The 12,183-nt window shown below is 38.8% G+C and overlaps 1 protein-coding gene across 7 annotated transcripts in view; it reads left to right on the forward strand.

The window, feature by feature from the left end:
* map2 (microtubule-associated protein 2) overlaps positions 1-12,183 on the forward strand; it is a gene marked incomplete at its 3' end in the record, with an annotated part of 45,964 nt that overhangs the window by 1,722 nt on the left and 32,059 nt on the right. For 6 of the 7 annotated variants that reach the window (XM_024287228.2, XM_024287224.2, XM_024287226.2 and 3 more), the window contains 2 exon segments: positions 6,894-7,131; positions 9,070-9,072. In XM_024287228.2, the coding sequence (XP_024142996.1) occupies positions 6,948-7,131; positions 9,070-9,072 (187 nt within the window). In that variant the 5' untranslated portion in view covers positions 6,894-6,947. 7 annotated transcript variants of the gene reach the window in all.

A 12,183-nucleotide genomic window follows, 5' to 3' on the forward strand; every position in this document is an offset into this window, starting at 1 on the left:
CGATTCACGTGTCAGAAGTGACCAGTTTCAATGTTAGGTCAATGGTAGAGATGCGATCTGAGGTCCTGCAGCACACTTTGAGTGATTTGAGTGACGTTGGCGAGGTTGCCATGTCACGTTAACAATTCAGACTCAACTTTGGGTATGTGACATTTACAGTGATTCGATCAGCGAGTGAAATACACATCCAATATGGTGGATTGATCAGAAAGTTCTCCTCAACTTCCATCCATTTCCTCAACCTGCTGTATTCTTTTCTGGGGCAACTGGGTCTCTGTAGCCTTTCCTGGCTAATGTTGAGCAAATGTGACGCATGAATCATGTCTGGTGTGAACACATCTTAACACTGGTATCGACCAATAACCACCACGAGCAATGTGGGATTTGGTGTCTTGCCCAAGGACGCCATAGCACAGGAACAAGCAGGGTGGGAACCAATCCCGTTATCTTCCAATCAGAGGTTGACCGCTCTACCTCTGCACTATGGCTGCCCGATTTTCAATTAAGCTTTATTAATTCATTTAAACATGAATTCAAATACATTTTGGAATCAGTTCAGCTTCTGGGCTCAAAAAGATAAAGTCACTGATCGGATGCTTAAACAAAAGTATATATCTCTCAAGACTAAAGATGTTGAAAATACCAAAGTGTTTGCCTTTCTTTCATAAATTAACAATTCTACACATGAGAATGATAGACATGAGAGAAAAAAAGCATTTGAACGTTGTGCCCAAAGTGTGTTGAAGGATTTGCGGGAATTCTTAGTATCCTACTGTTCTGCTTCTTTTTCCACCAGGTCCTTGGATTTTTCTACAAGCAAAAGAAAAAAAACAATTATATAGTAATTACAAACTCATGGCAGGTGTGTCAAACCCATTCTAAATTTCATCTACTCCAAAGCAACAACATCTATAAGGTATCACCATATCAAGAATATGGAGCAGCAGTTTATACCTTCCAGTCAAAACATCTTTATGACAAGAAAGGCAAGAACTAGTCAATGTATCTGAACAAAATAAACTCCAGACCAAAGAGGCAAGCGTAGATTCATGTTGGAAGAGTGGGAGCAGAGGAGGAGCTGTGCCCTTATTTCCCACCTCCCACACAAACACAGTACTCCACCATGGCAGAATTAGGAAAACAAGACTATCAGTCTTATTGATGTTTGTGCAGTTTTTTTGGCTGTCTATAAATAATCATAGACTATAACAGGAAGGGTTAAATACCTTTTTTTATAAAAAGTAAAAGCTAAGTCTATTCCACAGTATGTTTTATTCTTTAATTTCCTCTGATGGATATTTTATTTTACTGTGAAATATCTACAAAGGCAAAATGTAATTTCATCATCATCTTAGTTCAGGAGGAATGCTTAAAATCCTTTAGGATAATCTGAATGCAGAATTTTATGAACCAGTGGGGACTTGATGCTTTAAAGTCTTTGATTAATTGAGAAGTTTTTTTCCCCCCTAAAAAATATAGCAATGAATTTGTTCTAAAGTGTTGAACTTTGGCTTCAAGGATAAATATGAAGACCTTTCAAGCGATCCCATGCTTGCACACATCTGCTTACAAGCCTTTGTTATGAGAGTCTTGTTTGAACACAGTGAATATGAGTGCATACTCAATCACACTCGGAGGATGGGGAGTCTGCATCCCCAGCCTTTTCCGGATCTCTGGCTCCTGCAGCGATATGGCCCCTCAGAGAGAGACGGAGCCCTGCATTGCAGCATCTGTGTGACTCACTCACACACACATACACACACGCATACCGTGAGATGGCTGCATGTAAAGTGCTCAGATCGTAGGAGGGAGCGGAGGTGGTGGAGAGCACAGCGAAGAGAGTGCTGAGGCCTGATGAAAGGTGGAGGAGTGAGTAGGAGGAACATTGGCAGTGGGAGGTGGGGGGACGGGAAGAGGAGGACGAAGAACAGGTGGGAAGGAGATTTCTAACAGCACGGATATTAGACAAAAGAAGGAGAGTGCAGATAAGAGCAGGGAAAATGACAGACTTTTGAAATCACGTTCAACTGTTGGCATGAAGTTTTTTTATTTGCTATTCTGCATTCTTATGTTGTTTACGTTTGACATTCACTGTTGTGCTAGAATGCAGAAATATACAGGCCGCTCATTGTTAAAGCACTGATAGCTGCATGATGTCACCATTAGCCTCTGTGCTAATAATTGCTGTAATTATACTGAAGAGATGTTATGTAAGAAAAGCCTGTAATTAGTGTAGAGTCTCATGTTCTGGTAATTTATAAAAGCTCCTAAAGTCTGAAAACAAGCTGCTTCAATTCAACCTTACTGGACATTCCTCATGTATAGGTCTGATTTATAAAAAACAAAACAAAAGCAGAACCTCCTAACTTAGTTTTTTGCAACTTTTTGTCAAATTTTCTTGAATTTGTGCTCTTTAGACACACACAATGAAACATAAAACAAAGGCTTTCCAAAATGAAACTGTCTCCCTTTGAATAGAAACCCTCCTGCTATTTTGAGGTACTGGACATTCATCAGAAATCTGCATGAAACAGGCTTATGCAATTTTTTTCCCCTTTAGATAGTTTTTGTTTCCAAAGCATGCAAATGTTGTGCATTTTCTTCAAACGCATATGTGTTAATATGAGGGTTTGTATGGTTCTGTTTAGAAATGTCCCCCTCTTGCATAATTACTGCACAGCCTGCTGCTTGTGTCGTGCTCCACACCAGTGGGTATCGAATAGATTTTCTGCCAAGGTTGGAGGTTAACAAAATAGACTGCCCAGTCTTGAAATGTGTAACGCAATTCCTTCCAGCATTCTTATGACTCGACCACTCACAGTTGAAATAAACCACATTGATTCTTACGTTATCGTGGCAACTTACACACCGGACATGTGACAAGAAGGTTCTTGAATGTGCATATAGCCCATGGTGTTTACACTGGTCAAGCAAGGAGGGATGTCTGTCACCTACAGTTGAAAAAGGCTTGGTGCTTAATGTCAAATCTCACAAATCTTTCATGAGGCTTCTTCTTTTACAGCTCTGTTCCGATATAGGAAAGACGGTGTCATATAATTTTCGAACATGATCTTAGAAACTCTCATAGAGTGGGTAAATGCAAGATTTTTGAATGTGTTTAAATAGACTTTTCATTGAAAGTGGTTGCTTAAATGCGTGTTGCCAAGGGTGTTGTGGGCTTCAGAGATGCATTTTGTTACAGTATTATTATTTTTTAAAAGTGTACCATACTGTGATGGTTGCATGGGCAAGTTAGAGCGTTCTCCATACTATGCAAGGATTGTGGGTTATTTTTTTGAGTAGCATACTAGTGGAGGAATTGTGATTATTTAAAAATATCTGAAAGGAAACTTCGGTGTGGGCTATCATTGTAGCACGTACATTGACATATATACCACCTACCTTAAGCATTGTTACAATTTTTCTACACTACAGGGTATTCGTTGAAATTGTAGCCTCCTTCATCAGAATAGTGCACCCGGTTACAAAACAGTAGTGCATCTGTAAAAACTACAGGCATGAAGCCAAATGAGGCAAATTGAATTTGTGATATTGGGCTATATAAATAAAATTGAATTGAATTGAATTGAATAGTTACACAGGAATGCCCATGCATGCATGCAAGTGTTAACTTAAAGTTCAAGTGCCCAGATCGTCATCCTGTGAAATGTTTCCTTAATGCAGAATTTGTGCAAAAGAACTGCATTAATGCAACAAAAAAGAACCAGAATCTAATATTAAAAACATATTCTATTCTAAGGTCTTGGAGCAATTACCTTTATGGTCTATCTAATTATCTTTTGTAATAACGTGCTAGCTGATATGCTGTTTTATAGCCAGACAGAGCAGGAGAAGTACCCAGGAGGAGGCTTTCAAGTTGTTGGCCTCATAAGAAGAAAGTAATTTCTCTCCATACTTGTACTGTATTGTATGACTGCGTTGTGTAACATCCACTCTTTCATATATATCTTACAAAAATAAAAAAATAAAAACTTAGAAGAGGAAAACAAAATTTTCATTATTTTATGATTTATTTTGTTGACAACATTCAAGCTACAAATATGCAAGAAACTATTTTTTTCATAACTTAAGATCAATAACAACAGCAGTTTGGTAATGGATCCCACGTATGCATTTGATGAGATGATGCTAACTATGCATGTAGAGATATAATATTATTTCGATCTATGTATTTTATTTAAACACTGAACTTTTTCACTATGAAGTTAACTTTGAAATTGCCTGCAATAAACTGGAGCTATAAAAAGGGCACAAAAGCAGAATCCAGGTTTAGTTATCTGCTCAATTTGAACATGACCAAAATATATTCTGTATCAGGTCCAAAGCAAGGGTAAAGCTGGCTTTAATTTTGCAGCAGCAGCCCCATGGCTTCAGGACATCTGAGCACATTTCTCTGTCTCTTTCCTCCATATGAGCCACTGCTCACTCATGGAACCTGGCCACCAGTCACACCAATCTGACTGGGTCTGGAAACTAGCCATTTCCCTCAAAGTGACCTTCATTATCAGACAGACAGCACGTAGATGCAGCATAAGGGCACAAGGCTCAGCTCCACATTTTATGGCTCTTCCAATATTAGAAGTGGTCTGCAAAGGGGATTTGAAGGGGGACATATTGGGTTTACAAGCTGTGGATGGGGTTGTGATGGTGAAGGGGCCCTCCGAATTACATGGACTTTCAGGCAGGCAGAAGCTGTATTTTGAAGTTGTCTGGAAGGCATTGTGGGTAAGGTTTCATTCATGTTAATGTTTGGAATTAAGTCATAGAAATGTCTGCAATGCAATATAAACTACAAGTCTCTTTTTATCCTTTTTTTTAATCTTGTCATTTTAGGTTTCTGTCTTTGTCCTCAGTTTTGATAAATACAAGACTATGAAAGTACTGACTTTGGGTCATTCACGGTGGGGCTGTAGCTAGGGCTATAGCAGCATTCACACTTTGGCAGTTCAAAGGAGCATTGGGTATAGAGCTCAATGATAATTTACCATCTTGTTTATTCTAGGGTCACAAATACAACTGCCACTGCGTGTTGGAGGGGCACCAGTAAAACTTCAAAATGTCATGTCACCACCCGATTTTTTTTTTTTTTTTTTTCTTTTCAAATCGTTGGCGTGGTTGTGGCAGTCAGGTGGTGTGAGGTAACCTCTGGCCTTTTTGTTTATGAGGAAGGAACCAAAAAACTCAATTGGAATTTTGTCCTCTTAATAAAAAGTTGGATCAGACTTGCACAGAGTAATTTGGGTCTCCACCATGAAAAGACAAAGACCTGTAAAATGGAATCCACCTATATATCCCCCAGGTGGGCCACATGGGGCCAATGTTTGTCAGGACAGTAGAAACCTATGTTTTGAGTGGTCAGTGTAAGTCTGGAAAAGTACTGATTAGGTCCTTGAAGCAGCCCCTATCTGGTTTTAACTGGTCTGGAGCTCCATATGGGTTAATGTAGCAATGCTTTCATCAATATGTTAATAACAAAGTATAAAAGAGTAACCTAGTAAAAAAGCCTTCATGTAACATAACACAAAAGTATAAAAAGCATTAATTTCGTATAAGAAACACATCAGTGTCTGTCAGGCGCGCAGAATGGCGGCCAGTAGCACCTAACTTGGATGGCTGCCATCAGGAGAAATTTACACATCATCCAGTCAGAGCTTTTGCTGGCCGGCGATCCGGCTACCATGGCCTGTTGGCCACCCAGCTATCGCCCGATTTCGTATTGGTGTTATCCACATATGTGTCTGGACCGCCACTGTGCGACCTTGAAATGTGCCTGGGCGGCCACTGACCAATGTCAACTTTAATAGTGTGTCGTGTAAAAGTGTGTCTGTCTGACAAAACTGCTAAAAGAAACTCTCATTTAGGTTACAGTGCCGTGTCATTTGGGCATATGTGACCGTTTTCTTATTCATTTTATGAGTAACAAATGAAAAATAAATGTTTGTAATCACATTTTTTTATCTCGACTTTAGTCTTTGGGTTTCTCTGTGCGTTGGTACTGTTGGAATTGCCATATAAGCAGTGACTTGTGCTCACCGTGGCAGCATCTTGGATTACGGTTGCAGTTATCGACTCCGATTTTCCCCATTAAGCTCCCCCTTAGTCTGTGAGAACCGCAGAGCTCAGTGACAGATTGCTTCCACAGTCACTCTTGCACACAATACAGGAAGCTCTGCAAAGCTTGAAATATTTGCCTTCCTGGGGAAAAAAAAAAGAAAGTAAAAAAAAAAGTCAAACCTAAGCTGGTGTTTACCTCTGCTTCTGTCCGTTTACAGCAAGGCCACAGTGAAGCAGTGTGCTTGTGCTGTTAGAGTACGTTTTCCATCCCAGCTGTCCTCGGGCAAAAACACCCTGGACATGCCACCAGTTCATCATAAAACCATACAATAGCAAGTAGAAAGGAGCTGAAAGGTCACTCGTAAATGTTTCACATCATTAGTTTCTGGAGCCAAAGCTTGAGTTTCAACTGGTTTGTAAAGTAGAAAATATGCCCGACCTAAATAACGCCCTACCACCTTAGTCCTGCTAAAGCTGAACTTTAAAGAGTTCTTTAAAGAGTTCTACACTGCACCAGAACAACAACGGCAAAATTTGTTGGAGTGGGTGTTTACACGGTTGAGAAGTTAAGGTAGTCGAAAGAATGTCAAGAATGTCAAGGCTCTGGAGTTAAGGGGTTAAAGAAGCCAATAATTAGTATTAGATTTTATACTGTGTTTTTTTTTAACAAGTAAAGACTTTTTATTAGAAATACTGCAGCTCAAAGTCCACGCTTTGTTCTTCATTGTCAGTGTTCCAGTCAGTAACACAGACATGCTGGTCTTCACTGATGTCTCACAGTCTCCTTTTTCCTTCATTTCTCTATCTCTGTCATCCAGAAGTCAAGACAGCATCTCCTTGTTCAAGCTCTCTGGCTGCTAGCTTGCCCCAGCATGGCAGACAGTCGACAGCCAGAAGACACTGTGCCCCAGTGGGACCCATCAGGGGGACAGGAACCTGGCGGCCCCCTTGGAGCGAACGGCTACCCTTCCTCAGTTTACAGAACCACGGCCCCTTACAGCACGAGGGAGAACGGCTTTAATGGGGAACTAACTGGAGCTCAGGCTGTAACTGCAGGTAGGATGGTTGTCTGGTTTACATCATCAGAGGTTTTAATTTCATAAATGAATACTGGAAAGGATGTGTGAAACTGTTATTGGTCTTTGCACAGGAGACTTTGCAATGTGATTTCCTGCTGTGCTGTCCAAATAATTATTGCCCTTCAATGAACTTGCATTGTTGAAGATGGGCTTTACTAAGATGTTGAGCATTCGCTGCATATTTTTGCACAATTTAGAAACAAAGAAAAAAGTCTGTTTGCTTGCGGATCGTAAAAATATATGAAGTATTCTTTCCATGTGAGTTCATTTTTAAAAACTTTTGTAGCCATTTTCTATATTAAGAAACCTTTAGATGCTGTAAAACACATTACTTATTCATTTCTTTCAAAACAATACAGTATTACCATCACAAAAAAATCTCTGCCATAATTTCTGGCACTCTCACCCAATTCTACAGTTTTGAAGTGAGAAACATATTATCAGACTTTTAACAACCAGAGACAATGTTTTCTAGATTTCTAATAAACTGTGACTATAGTATAATGTGCTGGTATAAACAGGATGCTTGAGCTGTACATTTTTAGAAATTCCTGCACTTTGGGAAGCAATGGTCCGATGTGAAGCGGACAACAATTCAAGTTTCCTCGTCGTCCATTAATTTCTGATAATTACACCTCGTCGGGAATTATCCCTTACATACAGGTCATTCCAAAATGAGTAAATTAGTCATTATAAGTCAGTGTGGCAAGCTTTGATTATAATGTGTAGCTTAAGCTGAAATATGTTCAGCTTCCTATTGAGGTTTGAATATCAGTAATCAACTATATTGACAGGGACGCTTTGTTCCCTTGAATAATGTTTAATTGGTAAATTTTGAGCTCTTTAGTTTTGCTTTGATGTTTGTAGTTTTAATTAGGTCTATATTATTGTGTAACATTTTTTAAAGCTTAAATTTAAAGACCATTTTCTTTCATTTTTTACATTGATACAAAGTGCATGTGTTTGGGTGTTATTATGAGTCTCATTACGTTTGCATTATTCTGACATGCTGTTATTAACAGTGCTGTAGTTAACACATAAAATCTGTCTCTTCCCATCAATCCCCTTCCCACTCCCTGAAGGTGAAACCATTAACTAGTAGTATCAGTACTGTGGTGTTACCATAGCAACAGCTCCCCACATTTGCTTCACCAGTGCTTTGTTTTTTTTGTTTTTTTCTCACCACAGACCAAGCTCTTTAGTGTGCAATAACAGGACTTACTCCTCGTCCTCCAGAGCGTCATTGTAATCTTTTAAACTGTCTTGAATGATAACTCCACCAGGTTTTCTGAAGGGTTTAGTCGACCTTGACTGCTTCTTTCACTTAGTTTCAGAGTGAAGCGTTGATAAAGTTGAGTCATTACATGACGCAAAACCGGGTAAAAGAGCCAATTAGTATTCAAAGTGCGTTCATCCGCCCTCTTTTACCTGGTAATTTGTCACAATGATGAACAAACAGTTTGCATTGCCTTATTCAGATGGATTAATGCGTTCAAATGAACAGTTTTCATGTGTGTGAGGTGATCATCACAGGTGTATGCTAAAAATCTGCCATTCCGATCAACTTACTTGACAAAGTTTGGTTCCTTGAGAGGAAGGGCAGGAAAAGTAGGTTACATTCTAAAAAGAAAATTGCAGTGTGTGAAAATACAACAGTGATGAATGCAGAGGCATTTTAAACTTGAATTGTTTTTAGGATTGTAAAAATTGGTGCATAAATTAAATAATCATGAGAATTCAAAAATAATGACATCTGTCCATTTGAGACGAGTTGAGCTGACTTTTAAACCCTCCTGATAAGATGATTCGATACAAGAATTTGTGTTTTAAGTCAAAATGCCTGTTTTGTTTTCAAGGAGATAATTTCTCCAAAATGTCAGTAGTTGATCTAAATTTTCATCTGAGTTGTGGGCAGAACTGTTAGCTGTGTAAGCCTGCCCACACTTCCTGTTATCCCCTTGTTTTGCACTCCCTCCTGCTAGCCCCTTGCTCTCCCAAGCCAACATTAACTCAGCTCAGATGAGAAAAAGGAAGATGTGCATGGATCTATTTGTCTGCAAGTGAATGCATTAGAATGAAGCGGAGCAGGGAGCTCGTAGCACACGGATTGCAGCTTCTACAACATGCTTACAAGGTTTTTTCAAAAATCATTTCTGCATCTGCTCTTGATTCAGAAAAATATGAATAAAGAAATACCCAGATATGCTTTAAGCTTAAAATTTAAGTTTTGAGCCTATATTTCTTTATATATGTCCTACTTCAGAAAAAAATGCGGCAAAAAGTTAAAAAACAGCAAAAACATGTTTGTCATTAGAGTTGGTCTGTCAAAAAATTGATAAAATGTTGCATAAAAAGTTTGTTTGATAGGGCTAATGCAATTAAATGTAAAGTTCTGAGGAGTAGCTCTTTAAATATGTGGCACCAAGATGAGTGTTTGGGATTAATGCACAGGAGTGAATTATATAATCCCAGCTGTCCAGTACGGGTTTTGAGAGTTGCTTGTTTGCTGGGTCGATCGATGTGACAGGACAAGTGGAGCTTTGAGCCTAAGTCGACCATATCATTTCCTGCAATTGACTCATTCAACAATGTAATAATCCCCAAACAAACCAGAAGATCCAGACAAATCCTGCTCCATAATCTGATAAATATTTACCAGCATTAATGAACTAAAGCAACTTTGTGAAAAAGTACAAGTTATAATGTATTTGTGAATCGATCAGTAAGTGGTTAGTAACTACCTTAACTTTTCATTTCTGTACTTTTATGAAAGTGTTGCAGCTTTTTGGTTTGTGAGTCAGAATATGATCAAGCAACATTACAAAATTTACTCTTTAAAAAGGTAAAAATCAGAGAATTAAAAAACAAAGTATTATATTATCAGCCAAAAACTCTTTTTTTTAAATCCTCAGAAATTAGATTTTTTAAAACAATACAGTCACACAAATGAACACATTTAGATGTTTAAATTTCTAAGTACAATGTATTAAATTTGTGTTTATTAAAAGAAAACTTTCATCAAAGCAAACAGCTTTTTCTGCTAGGCTTAAACATGTATTTATACATAAACTTTAAGTCTCTGTGTAAATCCTTGTCAGTTTCTATCAGCATTGTTCCTGCACAGGGCAGGGTAGAGGATAAGTGGGGAGGGAAGGGTGGCATAAGGGCTGCGAAAAGCTTCTCCGACACTAAAAGACCCACTGAAGCACAAAATTGCCCTCTTGACTTTCTTTGAAAGTTGGAAACAGCAGTCAGCCGTGTTAGAGGTGATCAGGGGGAAGAGGCAGACGACAGAAGGGGAGGGGCAGAAACGCATGGCCGCTTCATTTAAATCGCACGATATTAGTTTGTGTCTTTGTCATGACGCTGGCACGGCTGACAGGAAATGATGATACGATTTGTTGACAGATTAAGCTAATTTAGAACAGTTTGCGGTGATGATTTTATGGATTGAGTCCTTATGCTGAGGAAGACTGACAGTTGTTCTGGTCATTTCAATTGCAGATAATTGTCGTATTTTTATTCTGGTTCAGCTTTGTGTTTAGCTCTTTTCTCTTGGCCTCAATGGAAGTTTTAATGAGTTGAATTGACGGGTGTTTTTCATTCAGGTAACAAGCAGTGATGAAGGGGGATGTTCCTAATTTCAGCTCGTTACCTGTACACATGAGAGACTGACATCATACTGATTGATGTGGTGTGAAATACTTATTATACTCATTAAAATGCACATTGATGGATAACTTCTCCTTCTCTGATCATCATTATTGTAAAAGCGTTCCCTTTTGTCTTTAGATTATGCAATTTTTAGCCATAATCCATAACCTGTGTTGGTTTTTAGGACATATTTTCTGCAGGGCGGCAGTAGTTCATCAAAATTTTGCCTCTTAGCTGTGGGTGGGACTGTCAAAAGCCCCGCCCCCCTTTTCCCTCCCTGATGCTAAGGGCTCCGAGGAGGGAGTGTGTATTTTCTACCTCACAAAAATGCTCTTTTTTAGACGACATTTTTTCATCTACTTCTGATTCACATCATTTGACTAGAGAACTACACAGAGATACATTTTTTAGCTTAATCTTCTTATTAAATGCCCGACATCATCACCAAAATGACACAAAAAAGATGTTCAAAATGCCAGATGTTTGATTTTCATTGGATTGGGTTCATCTGGTTTATTTTCTTTATCTTTTTCTTTTTTATTGGCTAAAAAATTGATTATATCTTTGTGTCAGAATCTGCAGGCAATCAGATACATTTTTTCCTCTCTGTGTATGATACGAGGAACCACCATCTAAGCAATCTAATAAAAAAAATAAAATAAAAAAATAAACTTATTTTTAGTTAAATTCACGAAAATTTATAATTTCTTCTCTCATATTAATTGGCTTCTACAGACAGCTACTGACATGTGTGTCGCATCCGAATTATTTGTGGACCCAAACCCATGTGGCCCACCAGTCTGTTGCCGTGGCAACGGTGTGCTTTACACTTTTGGGCTGCCTGCTGGCATGGCACCAAGCATCTCTCCCGCTCTCACTTTGCCCCTGCGGTTGCGTAGAGCGTGGATGTGTGCGCTGTGTCTGGGTGAGCTGTGCGTTGACTCAGGGTTCCCAGTCGTGATTTCTCTGCTGTGTGAGAGGAAGCGCTCCCATCTTCAGCTCGCCTTCTATCACGGTATTTTTTTTTTCTTTTTCTTTTTATTAAGAAGGTATGTTTTTTTTTTTGTTTTTTTTTTGTTGGCTGTTACTCCTTATTATTGATGTAGGTGGAAAGCTGGAATGCAAACTCTAAATGTTGAGGATTTTTGCAGAATTTTGGATTACAGACTGAACTGGAACTGCTGTGTCATTTTAACATTCTTGGGCAAGGCTTGTTCTCCTCTGTGGTTGTACATGTGTGATAAGCTCACATTTATTTCCTTGTTGATCCTCTGGAAATCTGCATTTAGTTTCAACAGTTATTAAGAGTGACTTGTGAGGGACTTTTGTCTAGTCAGACAATGATACTGGCATAACAAGATGGCTGTGAATGACA

The sequence above is a fragment of the Oryzias melastigma genome, linkage group LG21 (assembly GCF_002922805.2).
Source record: "Oryzias melastigma strain HK-1 linkage group LG21, ASM292280v2, whole genome shotgun sequence".
Lineage (NCBI taxonomy): Eukaryota > Metazoa > Chordata > Actinopteri > Beloniformes > Adrianichthyidae > Oryzias > Oryzias melastigma.